At 39.0% G+C, this 23,743-nt stretch overlaps 1 protein-coding gene across 1 annotated transcript; it reads right to left on the bottom strand.

Annotated features, from left to right (window-relative positions):
• Window positions 1–3,940: 3,940 nt before the first annotated feature.
• On the bottom strand, window positions 3,941–20,588 carry LOC131697372 (tropomodulin-1-like). Its single transcript, XM_058985457.1, has 9 exons — window positions 20,549–20,588; window positions 17,141–17,260; window positions 12,706–12,795; window positions 11,617–11,747; window positions 10,750–10,857; window positions 9,257–9,400; window positions 8,873–9,017; window positions 7,332–7,393; window positions 3,941–6,211 (listed from the first exon to the last, which is right to left on the bottom strand). Exons 1-9 carry the CDS (start codon window positions 20,586–20,588, stop codon window positions 6,185–6,187), a joined length of 867 nt encoding a protein of 288 aa, XP_058841440.1. The 3' UTR covers window positions 3,941–6,184.
• Between the last annotated feature and the right edge of the window lie 3,155 nt (window positions 20,589–23,743).

Below are 23,743 nucleotides of genomic sequence, written 5' to 3'. Positions count from 1 at the left end.
TTGGTTGCTCTTCACTAGCACAGCATAAAATGCAAAACCATACTGAGTTGCGCCCATGTGTAGAATTGTTGCTCACAAATGTAAAAGAAACGTACGCTCCACATCTATTGGCACGAGTTATTGAAGGTGCTCCTGAGGATTTACCTTTTGGTTTATTGGACCTTTCACATTGCCACTGAAAGTGATTTCCCCTCTTTATTTGATAGCTACAAATGTGCCAGTTCCATTCTCCTTAAGACATGTCAAGTGATTTTGCATAAAATCCTCTCTTGAATCTCGTTTTACAATATGTATCGTTCTCTGCACACGTGCGTCAGACTCCTTGCACAGAGAGTCTTCAAGTGATGAGATCCAGAAACGTTCCATTATCTCACTAAAAGGAAGAAAAAAAAACGTTAAACAATTTCTCAGTGATGTGTGTCATTCCGTAACAAATCACTCAGAAAAGTTGGATTTCGACCCACATTTAAAAGGAACCTTCCGACGTACATCATCAATTCACCTCCTAAGAATAAAACATAGAGAACAGCCTTATGCAAACATTAACACAGTGCCCATCAAATGCCACCAGGCATATGTGCCCATTATAAACCAGCCTGCCAGGCATGTGCCCAATTTAAACACCCAATATAAACCAGCCTACCAGGCATGTGCCCATTATAAACCAGCCTGCCAGGCATGTGCCCATTATAAAACCAGCCTGCCAGGCATGTGCCCATTATAAAACCAGCCTGCCAGGCATGTGCCCAATATAAACCAGCCTGCCAGGCATGTGCCCAATATAAACCAGCCTGCCAGGCATGTGCCCAATATAAACCAGCCTGCCAGGCATGTGCCCAATATAAACCAGCCTGCCAGGCATGTGCCCATTATAAAACCAGCCTGCCAGGCATGTGCCCATTATAAAACCAGCCTGCCAGGCATGTGCCCAATATAAAACCAGCCTGCCAGGCATGTGCCCAATATAAAACCAGCCTGCCAGGCATGTGCCCAATATAAACCAGCCTGCCAGGCATGTGCCCAATATAAACCAGCCTGCCAGGCATGTGCCCAATATAAACCAGCCTGCCAGGCATGTGCCCAATATAAACCAGCCTGCCAGGCATGTGCCCAATATAAACCAGCCTGCCAGGCATGTGCCCATTATAAAACCAGCCTGCCAGGCATGTGCCCAATATAAACCAGCCTGCCAGGCATGTGCCCAATATAAACCAGCCTGCCAGGCATGTGCCCAATATAAACCAGCCAATGTAAACCTGCCTTCCAGGCCTCTGTGTTTTAACTACAGTAGTCTTACCAGCTGGTAAATTAATAATTTAGTTTAGAGTAACCCACCTTGTTATTCTGTTACCAATATTTGCTTAAGACATAGGACATTAGCATAACTTCAGCTGACATGCCTGGTAAGTTTATTATATTTTGTATTATCATTTTTAACAGCAAATCAATTATAAATTATGTGTAACTGAATGTTGTGGATCACTGTGAACAACTTGCACACACAGTACAGCATAAATACTATGCTGCACATAAAGTGAATAATTAAAATATACGTTTGAACAACAAAACGAGACAAAGGTAGAGATTAAGCATCACTAAAATTTTAAATGATAGCTACACTTTAAAAAAAAAACCGCTATATAATACAACTTAACAGAAGAAGATATTCATATTCATATTTAATGTGGGGGACTGCTTACGAGGAGTGAAGACGAATTCCGCGGGCAGTGTGTTTTTAACAACCCGTTCCTTTCTAATACAGCCTTACTGCTGCAGAACACTGGACAAAGCATAGTGGCAGATATGAATAGAGTGAAGGCCAGGCAATCGCTGACAACAGAGATGTCAATGTCAACGGAGCTTTAAAAGTTTTAACGGAGGTCCAGTCTGTTTAACGTAGACGCGCTTTGAACGGCGCTGTTGCTGGGCTGGATACTGGACAGAGCAGGAAAGACTAACGTTGGAGCTCCTGCAGCCAAATAGAGAAACTGAATGATAAGCATCACCTGAGTAGGTAGGAAAATAGTTGATAATATCTTGGCAGCGCTGTGCAAAGAAGTGACCTGCAGAGAAAGGAGCGAGAGTTTACATATTAGCGAAAATGTTAAGCTGAAGCATGAATGACGGGGTCTGAGCGTTTGCTAAAAACGGAAAACACTAGACAGGAAAGGTGTGTATAATTGGGGTTTAAATAGGAGATTGGTAATGATAGGCAGCAATTAAGGGTCCCGGCACGCCCCCTCCCTAACATTTATTTGTTTTTTCAGAAGTTTCTAGAAATGATACATTTCCATTGGGGCATGTACACATTTGACTACAATTGTATATTAATCCCTTTCATCCTCTAAAATAGCAGCACTCTACAAAACGTTGATGTTATCTGTTTCCCTGCATTTCATCACTGCCACCGTATTTATATGTAGATAAGAGAGTTCTTGAAAAATAAGTAGTTACATTTCTTTTGTTTTCTTAGTGATGTGTAAATGGATTACAACTTCCACAAACTGACCCACAGTTAATCATTGTTTGGATGATATAATAATGAAAAGACAGATGAGATCTCGAATGAGAGAACTCGTATGGATGTTGTATATAGATTCTACTTGAACTAAACAGGTTTAGTATGTGTAACGTCTTGCAATACATTAAAGAACTACCCAGGCACCCGACATCACTAGCACCAGGAAGGTGGTTTTAAGACCACTTCCTAAACTTGCAGACTATACATTATCAAAGACCATAAAAAAAATAAAATTCAAAAACATAATACTTTTTATTTTTTATTGTTCAAGCAGAAATGCACAGATTACAATATCACAGAAACCATTTTAGGCGTCAACACTGTAGTAACTTAAAATAATTCTTTATTTCAGTGCCAAATGTTTCTCAGTAGTACAACTCGAGGTTTCATGCAACTTTATATTGAATTGTGAAGGACAGTATCACTTGAAGACTGTTTGTGCACGTGTAAGTAGTTTTAAACAACAAGAAAATGCTTCTGTCTTCTGAATCATCTTGCTGTAGGTGCAGTGATGGCTGATATCCACCAGATGGCGTATAGACCAGAAACCAGATTAAATCTCTCCCTGCAGTATACTGTACAATACAAAATTCACACACAAGACGATACAGAACAAAACGGTAGAACTTTTTTAAACTTCTTACAACTTTTCCAAACTTTTTTCTTGGGTACATCCATGAGTCCAGGTTTTTCAACCAATAACTAAATATTTTCCAATGCACATTTTGACACAGCACCTAGCCACTTTAAATATTCTATATATCTACAGCGATTGCTCTATATGAACAATAATTACAATAATAAATACTAATATGATCTGGTTAATTATATATATATATATATATATATATATATATATATATATATATATATATATATATATATATATATATATATATATATATATATGGGCTACCCAAGGACTACAGTTGTGCAATATGGGTCAGATATTCAAAGATCTTATGGAACTCATTGCATTGTGAATATCTTATATATTTGCAAGTCTGTGAAATTCAAAAGCGTTCCCTGGAAAATGCGAATATTCTAAGGCAGCGGAAATGAAATCATTTATATGAATCTAAACAGGAAATGCATCACAACTCAGACTACACCCAACTGATGTAGGTGTATTGGTGTATTGAGGAGAGACAATGGCTCAAAGTGTTTCCAAGCACAGAACGGGCCGCTTTACTGGGGAGATTATAATAATAGCAGACAGTCTTAGAAACTGAAGACAAATTGTTTGGAAAGGGAAAAACAAATCCAAGGGTGAATAAAATAATATTTGCCACTAAACAATGCACAACTTATTAAATGTATTACTCTGACTGTAGTGTACATATTAAAAATAGTTATTGCATGAGTTTTCGTATATATATATATATATATATATATATATATATATATATATATATATATATATATATATATATATATATTATACAGTAGTCTCCGCGTATAGGAATACCTCCTAAGCGAACACTTTGCCTAAGGGAACACCCCTGCGGTGAAAATGATTTTTCCCATTGTAAATGCTCGGATGGCACCAATAGCGATTCGTTCACCATGGATACAGTACTGTTTTGTAAAAAAGCAACTTGCCTTCGCCAGAGTGTCTTGAGGGACACTGATTGGTTTATTAAATCTTTACAGAACCGCCGTCAGCTACAAAATGGCATGTAAACAAACGGCAAAATGTGCCGCTGTTTCTCTTGCTACACAAAGTTGAAAATTGTTAGTACTCTTGGAAAAAAAAAATAAAAAAATTCTGAATCAGACACAAGTCGCTGAGCAATTTGGTGTTTTTGACCGTGTTGTTTTGCTTTAGTTTTATTAACGTTAGTTTGTCTTAATTTTTTAAAACTTTATTATTATAGTTTATTAGCATACAGTTGCCTATTGTTTTGCTTTTCATTTAATATGTGGATGCACGTGCATCATGACAAGTAATATGTATGTATGTATTTATTTATTGATTGATTGATTGATTGATTGATTGATTGATATTGTGTCTGGTGGCTAACTCCGTCTTAGAGAACACTTCGCTTGCTTACCGAGGGGTGTTCTCTTAGCCGGTGACTACTGTATACTTAAATCCTTCCAGACCAAGACAAAACTGCCCGGACAGGACACTAAAACAATGTTCAACGTCTTAAATACTATTACACTCGATAACTCCATCACTACGGTCTATATATTAAAAATAATGATCCTTTTCATATTTTTATCAATCAAAATAATCCCGGGTCAAGACAAACCTGTCCGGACCGGGCGCTAATCCAATGAGAAACGTCTAATTATACTACACTATTATAAAGAAGTATAAAGTAATATAATGATAAAATGCTTAAGACCGAGTAATCGTGTGATATAGTTTTCAAGGTGGTGTGCCCCGTCCAGGCAGTTTTGACTTCGACTGGTTTTCACCCACTCCCCAGATAACGTAATGCTGTTTCAACTGTTCCACTGGATATAGTTGATATTTTAAAAAAAAAAGTTATGATTTGAAATTTGAGTTAGATAAAAATTCTCCGATTGAAAAATCTGCCAGATCCACTGGTGGTGGACCTGCTTCAGAGCTAATTATTCGACAGGGAAAGGGTGTCACAAACAATCCCAGCAACTGCCCCAGGCAAAACTTGCAACACATTTGAATATCTGACCCATTATTAACACTTCATACCTCAGCAAATAGAGATTTTTTTCCCCTTCAATAGAAAAATGTAATTATTTGGCACTTGGCAAGTATAACTCTTTTTTTCCTATCTTGATATGTAACAAAATGTTATTTAAAATACCTGTTTTGGTTAAAATAATCTAAATATAAAAAGGTTTGCTTGGCGTTGCTTTTGCAGAACTTGCTGTTTATATTCAGTTATGTTGGACAATTGATCAGTTCATTAAAAACAAGACCTGCTTAATAACATTTGAAACATAGGGCCAAAGCTCAGTGTTATTTCACATATATCCGATTCAATACACAACAGTACATTGTTGGCAGTTGCATGAAAACGCTTTTGTATGCATAGCCATATTACTTTGGGTTTGGCACCAGGGTACATATACTGAAGTATGCACTAAAATTATACCGGGTGTTTTGTTAAGCAAAATGGCCTACACGGTTTCACAGGGTTTGTGATTGAACATAATAAATCAAGTGTATTTTCTATCTAGTAGTATATATAGTTTATGTTATTCAAACAACAGTTTGTGAGGGGAACCAGGTTCAAAGTGTTTTATATTTCCACAATAGTTGTTTGCTCATGCATATCACAAACTTTTTAATTCACACAATAATCTAACCATAACTCTATGGCTTCATCATAGAATAGTTACCTGTCAAATACTGACTGGTGGAAAGGTTCCAGGTGCATGTTTTCCAAAAAGGGAAACCTGGTTTGATTTTGATTTACTTGTTTGTGATCTGAAAAATCAGGCATTACGCAATCTTTTAGAAAAGGAACCTTCTGCTACAAATTTAAATCTGTGCATTATACTGCAAAACACAAGGAGCGCCATGAGTATTTTGTGAAGGCAAGTCTTCCTTTGGATTTCCACAGTAGAGCACAGTCAGTTAGGATGCAATATTTTGTCTATGAAGCCAAGCTCTCTACTTCCACTGCGTTTACATGTTTATCCGGCACTTAGGGAAGATGGGACCATTTATTCCTTCGAGTCTTCTCTTCCGCACTGCAGAAAAAACAGAGACGAAATGTGAGTTATTAATGCAAGGTTTACATGTTGTGTATGTTAACACAAATATAGTATTTACACAAAATATATACCAGGTTTTCATATTTGTTTCTCACTTGAAACGTGACATTCTTGTTTCATACAAAAGCATTTTCAGTTCTGTGTGTCATACCAGGTCCAATCATGACAATGCCCCCTTTTGAATCGTATCCAGTCAATTGTTTGCAGGTTTTTTCTCGTTATTCATAATATGTAGTGCTACCAAAAATTAGATTATTTGAATTTCATGAAGTTTCTTTTTGTATTACTACATATGGATTATGCTTACACCTAACAGCATTTACGGTTGCATAGAAACTGGTAGACTGTTCGTATTTGTAATAGTTGTAATGTTTGGTTTGTTTTGTGTCTAGGACACCACTGGAAACAAAACCCTGGTCACAATGGACCTTATTGTCTGGTAAATCTTTCAATAATAATAATTTTAAAAAAAAGTTAAATTAGTACGAAAGCTCAGTTGGGGATACTTTGTGAAATCTACTTTAAGGTTTATCTGTTAAAATAATTAAGCTGGAGTTCGTTTAATTTGGTTCTTTATTTTTTGTATTTCACTGACTTTGAAACAGGAGGAGTTTAAAGTCATCAAATGTAAAGATCATTGACAGTACATTTTAACTTATTCTAAACCCTCTCCTGTCCTCTCCCACTTTGATCACAACCCATTGCATGGCCAGGAGAACTGTCAAAAGTGGAACTGGTGTATTCAGATCATTAAAGGTTTATTTATATTTAATTACTGAGGGTGAGGTTCATTCCAACAGAAAAATGCCAAAGATGAAAAAAGAAGAAGTCAATGGCAAAATGGTGCATTGCCTGCAGAGTGACTGGAAAAAAGAAACCACTCAGTAAACATAGAAAAAAAACATTTTGTGCCAGCCTCTGAAGCAAAAAAAGCAGCGAGATACAGAGGAGGAAGCCAGAGAAAAAGAATAAAAAAACATGAAGAGCAGGATATAAAAAAGTGTGTATTGAACCAGGAGATGGTAGCAAAGAGCACAAGAGCCAGTGTGCTGAACAGCAATACAAAACAACATGATTATCTATACTTATACAGTACATCCACTTCTAGTTCCACAGCTGAAAAGTTATGCCAGGGACCATCACATCGATTCATGCGAGCTGCAACAAAAACTTAATTAGGGGACGGTATCTTCAACACAAAAATGCCAAAAATATTATTCTTGAAGAAATAAAATGGTCACCCATTCTTCAGTTTTAGAAGGCAATGCTGTAAATAGGTATCTATGAACATTATGAACAGCATTTAGTAATAGTTCATAACAATATAATGTTAAAATCACACTCACAGTGGAGTGCTTCATTCATTTTGTGTTTTAAAACAAAAAGCATGGTTACGTTCTGCAGAGGGACTGAGTGATAAGTGCCCCTACCAAGACTTCAGCTCCACTTCCCCTTGACCAAAGGATGTTTAGCTCATGACAGCAGAGTTGGAATGCTGCTTACATACTGTACATAAAAGCTATGAGGTTAAACAAGCATTTCTTACTTTTAAATGCAGTCGTAGTATTGCATATAGTCATCAAATAATTTCATAACTGTATGTGCAGAACTTGTTAGCTTGTGCATAATCTAGTTTTTAAACTTCTTTTTTTTAAAATGCACACTTACTATCAATGTTATATTGAACATGTTCTCAAAACAGCCTTCATAAAACGTGTCAAAACTAATTTCAACTCTGTGACACTAAACCCAACGTCAGAGATAACTAGATGTTTTTTTTTCTTCTAGCTATTTTTGATCTCATTGTCTTAGAATTGCCGTAAAGTGAAACCAAATAAGCTACACCACTGCAGTGAATTGGGACATCATGTACTTTCAATTACATTTTAATGACAGCTCTACATAAATTAGATCTGGTATCATTGTTTGTTCCCAGCTCAGGAAAATAAACCGTACCCCAAGTTTAAACTTTTAGATCTGTGAAAAAAGCAGATCCAGCAGCCTGCTAATAGGGTATAAAACCACAATGGGCAGCCAGGCTGGCACAGAATCATAGTGTTTCTGCAAGTTGTTAATAGTTCAGACGGGCCTGTTTTCCAGAATAACCCTTTGAGTCCTCACTTCTCCTTGTGACTTACCAGTAAATCGGTGTGATGCTTGATACAAAAGCACCAGCCAACCGAGCGCCTGCTATCAGCCCTCTATCAAACACTGTCAGATCTGCTGCCCATCATAGGGTGCTAACACTAATTACTGCTACATTCACAGAACATTCAAGTCATCAGGCACACAAGAATATGTTTTATTATCTGCAGCTGTGCCTTTCTGTGCATTCTATACATTCATGTATTTCTGATGTGTACCAGTCATGTATCGAACTTCAGCCTGTATGCTGTGCTCCCATTAAGAATACTATTCTAGCAGTTTGATTCATTCCAGGTTTTACTATGAGTTTAATAGAACACACCTGCCCTTGTTACAGGTACACTGTGGCTAATCAAGCTTGTAGTAAAACCGCAATGCAAGAGTCGTCGTATTTCCATCCCAGTCCAAGCAAGTGTAAAACAGAAAAATGCTGAGACTACCCTATCAGGTAACACAGTTAAATGAGATCCTACTAGCAGTAATACGCTTTACCAAGGTCGTTATTGTTCATCATGGCGTTGGACCCCCGAAGCCGAGGCCCTTGCTGGGTGAAATGGTAGCCGAATTTCAGCAGTGTGGTGTTTTTCTCCAGCATGCTTGCAATCTCCATTTCCACCTTGTTACCAAGCTGCTGACTCTACAAAAGGTAAAGTATAACACACATACATATTACATTATTAGTATAAATGACCACATGAGAACTACCACATTTAAACAACTTGTTCCACATCCTAGCAGTTCATTCACAATGCCCCCCATCTTACGAGACTGATGCAATGTGAGGTCAGGCCAGTACCCCGCCCCCCCCCCCCCCCCCTGGTGCTGAGACATGTGCAAGCATGATCTCAACATAAAAAGCAACAGTCCTGTTCTTACCTGATTGTCAATTTTTAATTCAATAAGAGATGTGTTGCATTGGAGAGCTTCTACTAAAGAAATAATTCCATTTCCTGTGATGAAGTTTGACTCCACATTGAGACATTTTAGAGTGTTGTTAACTTTTAACATTTCAGCCAGAGCCTGGAAGGTAAAAGACAAAATCAGATTTTCATATAAAAAAAAAACATGGATAGATAAAAGGAGAATTCTAAATCACATATCAAAAATCAACCAAGCACAGCATTTGCCAAAATCACAGTACATCTCATCCTGCTTTGTGTCATTCCGTGCATACAACACCACACCTAATTCTGATGTTCAAAAATCTAAAATAAATAAATAAAAACAACAAAAAAAAACACAGACAGCTGATACCTTTTGTAAAATGTTTTGCATTTGTATTGCCTGTAATTTATATATTTTGTTTAGTTTTCCGTAAGTCGCTCTGGATAAATAAAATAAACAGTAAAAAAAAAAAAAATGGATTGTCCTATTAACTTCACTTTTTCTTAATTTTGATGAACTTGACACTAGTTTATTTTAGAAAATATTACCAAAAATCACTACAAATGTTTAAAACACATGTTTCTCTGGCTGAACTTTTGTTTTTAATAAATAGTCTCACTACGACACAGCACCTGTAGGTCTACATGCATTATTCAGGGTCTGTGCAAGTTGGACTGACCGGGAGAGTGGGCGATAAAATGTATGTTTTAAAATAAAATACAGTAAGAGACACCTTGTACACCTGTACACGAAGAACTAACTTAGAAAAAAGGCACACAGCAGTTTTAAACAGCAGTAATTTGAGGAAAATATATATATATATATAATTCTAATTCATTTGAAGTTTACACACTGGAGAAAGGCAGCATTAAATCCCTTATCAATCTCTCTCATGGTTGAAGGGAACTGTATATATTAAGACAATGCTTAGATAAGATAATGGAAATATTTTGGTTAAATAAGTTTGAAGTATAAACTATAAATATGATGAGCACAATGCATCCACAGCAAGTGGAAGTGCATCTTAAAAAGGCCCAGCCAAAAAAAACAGAGTAAAATCAGATTCAGCTTGCTTCACAAGCAATTTCGTACAATATACAGTACAACATGGGCCATAGTCTTTATTTAATGCCTATTTTTTTGACAGGAGAAAAAAAAAAAAAACGAACAACTGTTAATATTACACATCTAGGGAAAAATATTGCAATTCCATGCAGTCTCGTAAGCACCCTCAAGTTGTTTTTTTTTCTAATTTTGTAACATCAGTGCAGAATGTGTTTCTTGAAAAAACAGTGAAGTTAACTAGAGATGCTAATAAATGTCCCCATGTCCTCAGCGTATGTATGGGGGGGGGGGGGGCGGACATTTACCAACTGCAACCCAAATGGAACCTATCTGTATAGGTACAATAAACATGTGTTACATTAAGGCTACTTGGGCATACAAACACACATTTCCAGCATGAATATTGACACGGTACTTACAAATGCTATAGGGTCGTTACTCCTGGTTCCCACTATGCTCAGCTTTTGAACGTAGCTGTTGCTTTTCAGAGCTTCGGCGTAGGCTTTTAATGTCGGCACAGGAATGTTCTGTTAGCAAAGAGCAAAAACATTTTATAAACACGCTTGTGCTGTACACACAGGAAGTAGGATGCTGGAATACAAATAAAAAGACACATTGTAATGTAGATGAGGTCAATATTGTACTGCCATTGGCATTGCTGTTTTATAGTTTGAAGCGCTTTCTGTAAGCTTAGTTTCAAGAAGCGGAATGCAATCCTATAATAGAACTAAATACGCAAAACTGTTTTTCACTTCTGCCCCCAGCCTGGTCAATTATCAGGCCGACGTGGCCACTCTGGATATTTATGATCAAGGTGCATATTTATTCTTACACATTTGTTTATGCATATATAGTTGTTGTTTTATTTGCATTTTGTTTCCTTGCACTAATACAGAGCTTACACATGGATTTCAAACCCCTTGTTGCAGCTGATAGCAAGTGGATGGGAAGAAAACACCAAGGAGAGAAGCAGCTGGTCCACCATCCAGGAATTACACTTTAGTTTAACTTGATCATGATTGCGAGACACTGCAACTTGAAATATAATACACAGTAAAACATTGCTTTTAACTGTACTGCAGGGGTGTCCAAAGTGGGCTTTTCCACTCCTGGTCTTTGTTCCAGCCCTGTTCTTAATTGTTTATTTCAACCAATGAAACCTCCATCCAGACCCTGTAGTAGTTAATTATATCATTTTACTGTACATGTTAAACCTGGAGTGGAATGACCCTCAAGGCCTATGACTGGACATCCCTGCTGTTCTGTATGTGACACTGACAAGCTACCTTAATGTTGTTAAGGTTGACCTCCAGAAGGTCCGGGTCATTGTTTTTCATCCTTTCAAGGGTTTCTTCTACATCGGTTGAGTTTGGATCTTCATCAGGGACCGTTTTGTACCGAGGAGACTGAATTACACCTGATCAAGGGTGAAACATTGAATCAAGTAAATACGTTTGTCAAATGTCTGGCTGCTTTCTAGATTTTTTATAACTTGACTTCAATTGTCTGCTGTAGTTTATTTAACTATTTAGGGTTTCACTTAAAATATATTTTAATCTAAGCGTAGAGTAATTAGTTGCACTTGGTTTTCCAGAACTGGGGAAAGGTAACAAAAATCCATACTTGGTCTCAAAGTCTTGTAGGAATTGAAACTGAACGTTTGGCATTTGCTAGTTTGGTTCAGTTTGCTTGTACCATTTGGATCCAGTTCATTTGGAACTCAAGTGCCTTTAGACAGGTTCACAGAAACACAAAAATGGTTCACGTTCACAAGGAGCTCTATTTAAAAAAAGGGAGTTCAGATTTATAAGCAAAAATACTTTTTACCGTTAAATGTGTAAAGGAGTAAAAGCAAGCAAATAAATCTACTCTCAATTCTCATGTTAAAATCCCTGCCTGATGTATGATGATCTGTTGAATGGTTGTCCACAATCGTTAATAAGAACATCTGAGATGCTACCGAAGAACTGGTCTAGTAGAAAAATGTTCAGGATCTGAGCCCATTCTCTTTGGTTAAACAGTTCTTTGAAAAATATTGAATATTGAATATTGTAATAAAGTGTGTCCAGCATACAATACTGTATTTTTCATTATAGCTTTAATAAAGATTAGTCGCTTATTAACATGTTGCGATCTCGTGTGTACAGTCTGCTTGTAAATGAAAAATTAAGGCTTGGCCGATTTAAAAGCACATTGAGTTGTTTCACCGAAAGAAATGTAAATTAAATCAATTTTACTACTAACATGTTTCTCAGAGTGGCTTAACCAGGATCAAATTGAATTCTTAAAAGGAGAGTATTAAAGGTTGGGGAAAAACACCAAAAATCAGAAGCCTTAATTATACTGTATCTTAAAATCCTGCAATTTTCACTTACTGTTCAAGCCTTCTTTGTTGACTATGGTGCTGCTGGCAAGTGCTTCATAATACTGCTGGTTACTCATCAGCGTGTGCATTCCGAGGATGGCTATTGAGAGAAAAAGATGTGAACAATGGTGAAGCTTCTAGAAGGGATAAACAAAGAGGACAGAACAGTAAAGCGGTGCCAAGAATTTCTAAACAAGCTTTGTAGCACATCTTCACACAGGTCACAGCCTTTTCCTTCAGCAGGCACTGAACAGCAGAAGATAATAACCCCCACCCTAAAACGTATAAACCCACTTTTTCTGCAGACATGATTTCACTGTATTTTATTGTATGTAGTTATGTATTGTATCTAGTTAATTACATACAATGTTAATGAGATGGGGGAATACCCCAGAAGCATATATAGTCAAAAGAGTGGAAGTATTTCGATCTGTCACTGTTTGTCCTCACAGACCATTAAGAATTGTGGGTCTTTCCACTGAGAAAAAAAAAGTCAGAAGTGCAGAAACCCATTATCTTTCACTCAGAGACTTTAATGGTGGTGCTTTTAGTTTTTTTTTTTGTTTTTTTTTAAAGCATTGGAATTAGGTTTATCTAGATGTTTCTTTGTAAAACATAAACAACAATGCTTTTTACTGGACATGAAACACTGTTACAACTCCAGCTTGTGTGGGTTAAAATTGTGGTATGATCCCAAGAAACATTTGCAGACACACAATTGGAACACACCTTTTTAAAATGCAGACTTTGTTTTTAATAGACATTGACTTCACATTCAAGCTCAAAACACACATTGCATGGGTAGAGTACAGAACACACCAAAAAAAGAAATAATTCCAACGTCTTACCTCATTGAAAATCTATATTTCTATGTTTTCTAGCCCTTAGATTATTATGATAACTAATACGATCTTTTCCATAGCAATCACATCTGACGCCAGAGAAAAGAAAGAACTTTCTAAAGCTTCCCAGTCAAGCAAACACTAGTCTTGACTTCAACTGGACAGCCAACAAGACGCAAAACAAAACCACATGACCAGAACACACAAATTAACCTTTTAGACCCTGGGTTTTTTGGCAGTTCAATGTGCTTGATTTTCAATCAGCCCAACACATTTCCTAAATGCTTTACTGGGAAGGACGATGCTTCAAGATCACGAGTGACCTTTAACTTAGGTTAACCCTTTAAGATACCAAGCATAACCTAAGAGATTGATTGTAATAGTGGTGTTTGTTTCTAGGTAATTGTTTTTCTTAATGTATTAATTCACCACTATAGCACGTTTCCTATGACATGCTAAGCAAACTTCAGGGTCTCAAAGATGTTAATTACATCTTAACCCCCACACACACACCCCATCACCACCACCGCCACCAACACCTCCCCCTAGGAAGAATAAGAATCTGACTGAATCACAAAGCAAAAGACCTTACAATCCCCCAGAGACGTCTACTGAAATGGGTGACGTCATGAAGTTGGAAAGGTGATGAATGCTTTGCTGTAAAACAAACAGATGAGGTTAAGAGGTTGAAGACAGGCCGGTGACGAATATGGCTTAATAGGAGTTAAACCACGGCTTTCAAATCTGTTTTTCAGACTATCACTCCCAATAGCTTTTTGATGTCTCATAATAAGGCATGCATGCCAATGATGTAAACCGTGGCGGATCCACCTTCCTTTAAATCACTAACTAGGACCCTCTCTTGGCATTTTACATATTCTTACAGACAGAAATGTGCTAAAGTGACTCACATGCACATTGGGAGATGTCAGATTTTCATAACCTTGGAGGTATTTAGATCCACTACTGTTTTGATCAATTAAATAGCTCCCCTTTTGTTTAATGGCTGAGTTGCAGTTTCTACAATGTTTGTTTCTAGACAGGATGTCTACTGACTTTTGAAATTAAATAAATTAAGAATGAACTTTAAAATACTTATATAATAACAATTTATGGTTTTATCGATATCACAGTTGAATATGTCTAGAATGGGAAAAGGCCTTGCTTTCTACATACATTTGCTTAATTGGTATGATCTTTTACAATGTATACTTGGATTTTAGATGTATGTTTCCCAATATTGCTGTTTCCTGCACAAGCATCCTCAACTGTAATCATAGGACCTGTGTCAAAATGAAGTCCCCCAGTGAGCACTTCTCCCTTTCCCATACAGAGCATAAAATGTTCCATGTACTGCAAAACCCTTCAATTGTTTTTATCCTACAGTACCTTTATTTAGTTTTTTGAGCAGTTGAATCTTACCAAAAAAGTAATTTAGTAGTTACAAGAATATCAAAAAAGAAACCAACAGGCCCTGTAGCCAATTTGAGGACCATGACATATCCTTCCCCATTGATGAGCATATGTTTCTAAATATGGAGTGGTCATTGATAATCAGTAGCTGTAAGAGCCAGGAGAAGCTTCAGTCCTGCCTCTCCTTGCAGGGATGGTAATATATGGTCTGATGTGACTGTATAATTTTACGAAGGCTAGGTTGAAGCCATCATCTCTGGTTATCAAAGGCAGTACTGCAAGTGGCATAAAGGGTAGGCATATAAATTGAAGCCATTGGTTTCACGGACTGAAATTGTTTATTTAAAACAAATTCCCTGAGCTAAGAACTTATTCTAAGAACCATGTAGCATTGGTTAATTCAGGCTTCACTGTCCTGTATAGTTAGTTGGTAAAAAAAATAAAAAAATATGGATAAATATATGATTATAAACTGCTCAGGATCTTTCAGCCTATCAGAGAGCATGTGTCGCCTTCTGTATGACGAAGAAACCAGAGAATCCCTATTCACGACATCAACCGTGCCACTTTCAGTTTTTAGCGTGCTGTATTCTCCCTATCTGCACGGTTGACATCACTTTAAAAAAAGTCATACCTGAGGCACCCTCTTCATCAACGTTTTCCCTCTAATTTACTAAATAAGGTGGTAGTGATTAGAAAACAAATATACCTGGATTTCTTACTTGTGTTTAAATAATAAAGCAGTATATAATAGAGTTTTAAGTCAATGAATATCTGTGTATGGGTTATATTGACACTTGTAGCCCTTAAATGGACATCGGCTTTCCGCCTCGGTCTGTTCCCTTCTACTTGTGTCAATATTCCACCATACGCAGACGTTCGCTGTGCTGTAACCCTATTTTATATCATGCTATACAACACTATTTCTTATTTTCATTCACTCATTATAAATCATTTAGTTTAAAAGAAGCGCAAACACATTTCGTTCATTTTTTTTTTGAAGCAGCTTCAAATTACATTTTCTTTCAATGCCCCCTTACCTTTGTACAAACCACAAATGTAATATCTCCCACAAATGTAATACGTACCCACAAATGTAATAATCTCTCCCAAAAATTTCACTCATCTACCAACTTTCAGTTATTATTTATAAAAAAAAATAATAATTGTCATAATTAACGAGAAGAGTATATACTTTAATCATTGGGCAATCATTATTGGGGTATGCGAATAGCTTTTTTAAAAAAATCTTTATATCCAAAACTGGCACTAATGAATATTATTAATTCTAAGTTAAACTTATTTAAATACACATATGTACCAAGTAATTCATGGGCATTATAATGGATGCAACATTTGTGGGAGATATTACATTTGTGGTTTGTACACCTTTGTATGCGGTTTTCAATCATTTTGAGTTGTTCTTATTGCAATTATTCATATATATATTTTTTATTTAAACATGTCTGTATTACGGTGCTTTGACTAAGAGTTTAGGAGCTGCTCTTCTGTTCTAGTCACTTGCCATAGACATACTGTATTTAATGGAGGCTTCAGCATTTGAACTTGCAGTAGTAAGAGCAGCTACATCAGCTCTTGTGTTGTAGTCCGTTGGTATGAATGAACAGACACATACAGTTTTCATCCATCAGGATCAAAGTGTTTTCTGAAGTGTTTAAGCAAAGTTCTCTATCAGGTGACTTCATCAATGCACTGCCAGAAAAACCAAAAGAAAATTGATCCCAGGCAGCTGATCACTAGATAGTGCTGGCTTCTATTTCTATAAAGAAACTATAGCTGATCTAGCCTACATTACATACAGTACGTCTAAAGGCAGGAAACTAGATATGAAGACCAGCTCCTGAACTCTGGACCTATCAAAAAGCATCATTCAGAATGAGTACAAACATCATAACAAGGTAAGGGGACAATAAAAAGCACTAAGAAAGACATTTGAAGCTACTTACTGTAATATTTTTAAATTTGGCACCTTTTTTATTAAAAAAAAATGAGGCTGGTAAATGATGCAATACAAATAGAGTAACAGGCAGTAGAGATACCCTCACATAATGGCAAAGTTGTGAGAATAAGGCCATTATTACGCTTGTATTCACACCCTCTGGTTATCTCTGTTATTATGTTAAATGTCATTTTATATTGAGATCCTGCAGGACAGTGGTTTCTTCTCACCTGCAATGTCACACAGCTCTGCATCAGTAGCGTTGGCGAGAGCCTCCTCCAGTTCCGGTTCTAGAGTGACATTCTCCATTATAGGATCAGCTGGCTTCTTTTTGGGCACCCACGCTTTCCCTGAAATGAAAAGAGCACTGTATCTGCTTGCATGTGTAGATGCTGTATAGCAGTGTTTAAACACACTGGACTTTATTATTTATATACTATTTATATATTAGCATGCAAGTAAACACAGAATGCGAGTCAGTATTGGGGTGGGGGACATCCATGGACATTATATTTATATGGCACATGACCCCCACAATACTAAACTGCATACTGTATAATGCCCATTTTAGACTGCTGAATCTCTTTTAGCCAATCAGAGTGTCAGTTCCACTTGTTGTATGCCACAACACATCAAAAACAAACTATTCACGACTTTTACTGTAACATTGAGTTTCTACTGTATTTTATTCTCAATACCGATATGGTTGACAGACAGCTCACTTCTGTTTGTGCCAATATGACACAGTTGTTCACTGTCCAATACCCTGCATTTCTTAATGTGTTGGTCATGTTTGTACTGGTACAGGTAATGTTCTATACAGGGAACGTTGAGCAAATTTAAATCCTCATTTTAAAGTTTACATTTTTTGTGTAAGCCACAGGACATTTTTTTTTTTTTTAGTAGCAGAAATGTCTTTTTAGAGTCGTTTGTGTTGTCCCAGTTTTTCTTAAGGGAGCCACAGTAGGCCTTTACATCTAGAATGCATTTTCTCAGTGGCATCTGGGAATCGCTGGTATTTTAAGCACAGAATTGGGCCTTATCTTTTCATTTATTTATGTATTTATGTATGCATGTATTTATTACCAAGATACAGCATCTTGTTACAATGGGTGCTGTTACCAAGTTATTTAACTGGTGCCGATTACCCCTGCAGTATTCATTAATATTTTCAATATTTGTAACTTTTGTTTGTCTTAAACACCATACCAACTACCATTTTAAATAACTTCAGATAATCAACGGTTGTGAGTAACAGACATTCTGGTACCTCTGCTATTCCCATAGGGGTGGTCTTGAGCAGGGAAAAAAAAAAATGAATTGGTCCTTGTAACAGGGGGAGACCTGTGCTGACTCTTCTGATGTGTTCATAGTGCTGCAGGGAGAGGGCAGCGGGCCGTCAATATCCGCCTGTCAGTCATGGCAGTGACACGGAGAGGTGGGAGAGTGGGTGTGCAGACTTTCCTTCTCTCTGAGTGGCTGAGAGGCGGGTCTTGGGGGAATTGCTGGCCCTAGTATAAGTTAACATTCTGCTGTTCCCTCGGGTCTGCCCTCTGAGACGTAAAAGTTGTGCGGAAGCGCTGGAGAAAAATCAGCAGGGACGGAAATCCCAACAAGAAAAATAAATAAACAAATAAAGAAAAGAATTAGCGGTAGCGGGGAAATCTCTTGGGCAGCCCCGGTAAAGAGTGTATAGCAGGCTGAGGGAGCCGCTAGTGTAGGACGGAGACCCGGGCCGTGCGTGTAGCGACAGTTGGGGTGAAGCTGCCAAGTGCAGCACCTTTTATTTTGTAGTTTTGTTTACTGTGTTTTATTTTTCCTGTTCCTTTCGCCTTTTGATTATTGTTTTGTTGAAACTCTGTACCCTGTACCGCCCCGGTATAGTTGTGGCTCTGTCGCTACCATAGCTGGTACAGCAGACCACAGACAACAGCGCCCTCTGCAGGCTGAAAAGAAATTAAGCTCCCATAATAAAACTGAGCACCTGTGCAGTGTTTCAGAATTACTTCTCTGTGTCAGTGAATTACCCACCACCCTTCAACAGTCCTAAATTCAATTACTTAACACAGGGGGAGCACAAAGGATAATGCTTGCTGTGACTCCTCAGCAAAGTACGGCAACAGACATACCTTTTGCCAAGACACAAGGGACCCCGCTATGTATTGAGGCGTCACTTGGGTCACTTGTTTGCCGAGCATGCCAGAAGTTCTGACACCAGTCGAGGGGGGAAACATATCGCTGTAGATGTTTAGGGAGATGATAAAGACAGGCACAGAAAAACAGGACACTGTCACAAAAGACTGCAGGAAATTCATATTGCTATATATGTGCACAAGAATTCAGGGAAAAAAATGTATCAAGGAATTCCCATTTTAAAGCTCTATGAACCTCACCTGTTACCAGGAGTTACTTATAAAAGGACAAGATTGAAACAGTTAAGGCTTTGTTTGCAGAAATGTTTCTACAAATGTAGTTCAATATTTTTTGCATTTCTATGCTGGTTCCAGGTTCTGTTGCTCCCTTATTGAGTTACTGTAATGGTTTACCTAGCTTGGAGAATCATCTCGCTGTCTATATACATGGTTGTGGAGCAGCTCAAAATGATAATAACTCAGCACTGCAGCAACAGAACCCAAAACCTCTCAATGATAACATTTGACGTCAGACACCAAGGGTGTGATGTACTGGTTGAGTGTTCTGGCCTTTTCAGTAAATTCTGTTTGTGTTTCTTCTTGTTTATAATTGTAATGCAGTATGACGAAGTTTACCCTGTAAAAATAATTTTATTGGCTGGTGCTGCTTGAGGGAGTTAACTCTCTCGGGAGTGAGGCTTGCTTCAGACTTGCACACACACAGAGCTGGCTGTGACTTCCACCAGGCAGAAGCACAGCCGACAATGGACCGCGACAAAGGCTATTTATGCTGACACCCAACCAAGGAAAAAGGTTATGACACTGACCGAGCAGAGGCGATTACTTTCTAGAAGGTTACAAAGTTCCATTATAAGGGTAGCAAAGTGCAATAATATGTTTTATAGGGTTAAACAAAAGTTCCGTTTAAAAAATATGTTTATTCATGTAAATAAAGTGAATATTTAAAAGCACAGAATCAGGAATATTCGGCTGGTGCATCACCACTTTGGGCAACTTGCTTCCTCTCACTGTTTAATCATCACAATTGCCAGCACTACAGCTGTAAGGTATAAAAAAAAACACATTTACTGGAAAGACAAGAACACTCAACAAGTTCAAAAGTGTTCTGAACATGCCAATTACTTCCCTGTTATTCCCAGAAGTTAGGCTGCTGTTTCCTAAGCAAACTAAGAAGTAATTTAACTGTAATTCTTTCACAAATATTACTAATAATAATACACATTTAGAGGGCTTGCTGCGTATTGATACTAGCTCTCCAGTGAGTCACCCCTGGAATTCTGAGCGTGTTTCAAAAATCAGATTTGCATTGAAAGCCGAGTCAGACTATTGTGAATGCTTTTTTTTTTTTTTTGCATTAACAAACTTAGTTCAAATTACGGATTACTGACAAGGATCGAAGCGAACGTATATTTGGTAGCATTTTGCTACTCAAAACTTAATTTGCTACTAGTTTATTTATGCAGTCACATCTTTCTGATACCTTACGCTGCAGTTTATATGACCGGTCTTGAATGACCACGTACATAATTACTGGTATTATTTTTTTAAACATGTACATTATTAGTATCTTTTATAAAGCGGGAAACCATTGCTAATAGAGCTCTCTGATAGATGAATGAGGTTTGTACCGTCCCATGTAGATACGCGTGAGGCACACAATGCAAATCGTATTGGACAGTGGAGTACAAATACCTACAGTACCAGAACTATGGGGTGCCAAACAGGCAATATATCAACTTTGAGAGATTATATATATATATATATATATATATATATATATATATATATATACACACACACATCAATGTTTGATATATATGGATTGATATTTGATATATATACATCAGTGTTTGATATATATAGATTGATATTTGATATATATACATCAGTGTTTGATATATATAGATTGATATTTGATATATATACATCAGTGTTTGATATATATATAGACTGATATTTGATATATATACATCAGTGTTTGATATATATATAGATTGATATTTGATATATATACACATCAGTGTTTGATATATATAGACTGATATTTGATATATATACATCAGTGTTTGATATATATAGATTGATATTTGATATATATACACATCAGTGTTTGATATATATATAGATTGATATTTGATATATACATCAGTGTTTGATATATATATAGATTGATATTTGATATATATATACACATCAGTGTTTGATATATATAGACTGATATTTGATATATATACATCAGTGTTTGATTTATATAGACTGATATTTGATATATATACATCAGTGTTTGATATATGGTGTGACAGGGTGACTGGGCGGTGACGTCAGGCAGAGGCAGGAAGGTAAATAAATAAATAAATAAATAAAATAAATAAATAAATAAATAAATAATCTGACACCAAAAACTGCAGATTTCCAAACAAAGACGTGGTGCGCCATTTTTATTAACAAATAACAAAAATAAATAAAATATTCAAACAAAAACACTGTGCTCACAGAGCAAAATAAATAGTTAAACAGAACAAAATCACGAACACAAAAATAAATACTAATACAGGTCAGGCTGGGCTGTAGCCTTCACTGTTCCTGTATGTTTTTAATTTTAGTTTTCACTCTCTCCTGTTCCTCTCGCTCTCTCCGCTCCTAAAACACCCACCACGAGCTGGAGAGCTGCAGCCTTTTTATATCGTGGCCGAGGGGTTTAACTAGCTTGCAATTAATTATTCTATTACCCCTCGGCCACAATCTGCACAAGTTTTTCAGTTACTGTGGATGGGGTTTCCCATCCACGCTACTAACCAAAATAAACAAACAAACAAACAAACAAACAAACAAACAAACAAACAAATTCGGCTACGCCGTCATTTAAACAAAACAATAACAAAACATACGGCGCTCGCCCTGTTACATATCCCCCCCCCCCCCTTGTGCAACGCACACTTGGCCCCAACGGCCACCTCCCCCCTCAGTCTCAAAGTCCCAGAAGAGGGGGAAGCAAGTTGTTTCTGGGGGTGGCCATGGTGGAATGTCCGGCACCCCCCAATTCTTCGTAGCTGGCAGCTCCCTCTTCCGGGGCTCCCACCACACACTATCCTGCCGCGAAAGTGTAGCTGGGGGAACTGGTCTCCTGACCTCCCCCCTTTTCTTCATGGCCGGCAGCTCCCCTTCATGGGGCTCCGGCCACAGTGTAGCGACCCCAGCCGAAGCAGAGCTCCCGGCGACCCCAGGCAAAGCAGGATCCTCGACGACCCCAGGCAACGGCAGCAGCAGCGGACCCTCGGAAGGCGACGGCAGCAGCAGCGGACCCTCGGGAGGCGAACTCGGGAGGGAAGCCCCTGGCCATGGAGGCGGCAGCGGGAGCTCCACTTCTCCCTTGTACCTTGTACCCTGTGCAGAGCAGCAGGCAGCCCCAGGCGATGCGGAGTAACAGGCAGCCCCAGGCGATGGCGAACTGGCATCCCCAGGCGATACATGACAGGGTGGCAGCGGTCCCTCAGGAGGTGACTGCAGGAGGGGAGCCAGGACCAGCGGTGGTGCGGGGGTTGGCCCTCTTCTCAGCCGTTGTGACCCGGCGGTTTTCCCCCTTGCTCGGCTCAGCAACCTATGCAAGGGCGGCTGCGGACCGCCAGCCTCCTGTCCCGGTTCGTCCTGTCTTGAAGGGAGAGGCAGCTCCTGCTCCTCTCCCTCAGGTGGTGGTGGTGTTGGTGGAGGCAGAGGCAGCTCCTGCTGCTCTGCTCCTGGCGAAGGCGGCAGGGGCTCCTCTCCCCTTCTGGCTGCAAAGGCGGCAGGGGCTCCTCTCCCCTTCTGGCTGCAAAGGCGGCAGGGGCTCCTCTCCCCTTCTGGCTGCAAAGGCGGCAGGGGCTCCTCTCCCCTTCTGGCTGCAAAGGCGGCAGGGGCTCCTCTCCCCTTCTGGCTGCAGCGGGGAAACCAGTAGGCATGCTCCCTCTGCTGGTGGCGGCGACGGAGGTGAAACCAGCAGGCACTCTCCCTCTGCTGGCGGAGGTGGGAGCGACACACAGTCCTCCCATGGTGGTGGAGGTGGAACCAGCAGAAACTCTCCCTCTGCTGGCGGAGGTGGGAGCAGCAAGTCGTCCTCCCACGGAGGTGGAGACGGAACCAGCAGGAACTCGCCCTCTGCTGGCAGAGGTGGGGCCAGCAGGTACTCTCCCTCTGCTGGCGGAGATGGGAGCGACACACAGTCCTCCCACGGAGGTGGAGGTGGAACCAGCAGGAATTCTTCCTCTGCTGGTAAAGACGTGGGCTGTAGACGTTCGGCCTCTCCCCTTTTGGGCTGTGGACGCACCGGCTCCCACTCCAGGTCCGTGTCCCCTCTCTGCCTCCTTCTCCTCACCTTTTCTCCCTTGGCCTGTGGAGGTGATGGGGTCTGCTGCTCCAGCAGACAAAACCACCCTGATGCACAGGACACCCTCCCCATTGTGTAGGCTTCCCAGAAGCAGGGGTCTTCATAGGGGCAGTCCCCCTGGTCATGCCCAAACTCCCTGCAGATGACACACAGGGGGGCCCCTTCAGCTCTCCACTGCTCCTGTTCTTTGTCCCAGTATGGGGGTCCCAGCTGGGTGGTGTCCCGTGACCACCATCTCCTCACACCTCTCTCCTGCTGCTGTTTCTGGCAGCTCTTCCTCCTCTTTCCTCTCATCCTCCTTCCTCACTCTCCTTTTCTCA

Source organism: Acipenser ruthenus, chromosome 2 (assembly GCF_902713425.1).
Source record: "Acipenser ruthenus chromosome 2, fAciRut3.2 maternal haplotype, whole genome shotgun sequence".
Classification (NCBI taxonomy): domain Eukaryota; kingdom Metazoa; phylum Chordata; class Actinopteri; order Acipenseriformes; family Acipenseridae; genus Acipenser; species Acipenser ruthenus.
The sequence above is the reverse complement of the archived record's forward strand: the minus strand, read 5'-3'. Positions and strand labels throughout refer to the sequence as shown.

Bases quoted from the DNA above. Each gene is read 5' to 3' on its own strand.
- LOC131697372 (XM_058985457.1), bottom strand. From the start codon at position 20,588: ATGTACGTGGTCATTCAAGACCGGTCATATAAACTGCAGC. The intron at 17,261-20,548 runs GTAAGGTATCAG...TTTTCATTTCAG, and splicing joins CCGGTCATATAAACTGCAGC to GGAAAGCGTGGGTGCCCAAA. The intron at 11,748-12,705 runs GTAAGTGAAAAT...ACCCTTGATCAG, and splicing joins CAACAAAGAAGGCTTGAACA to GTGTAATTCAGTCTCCTCGG.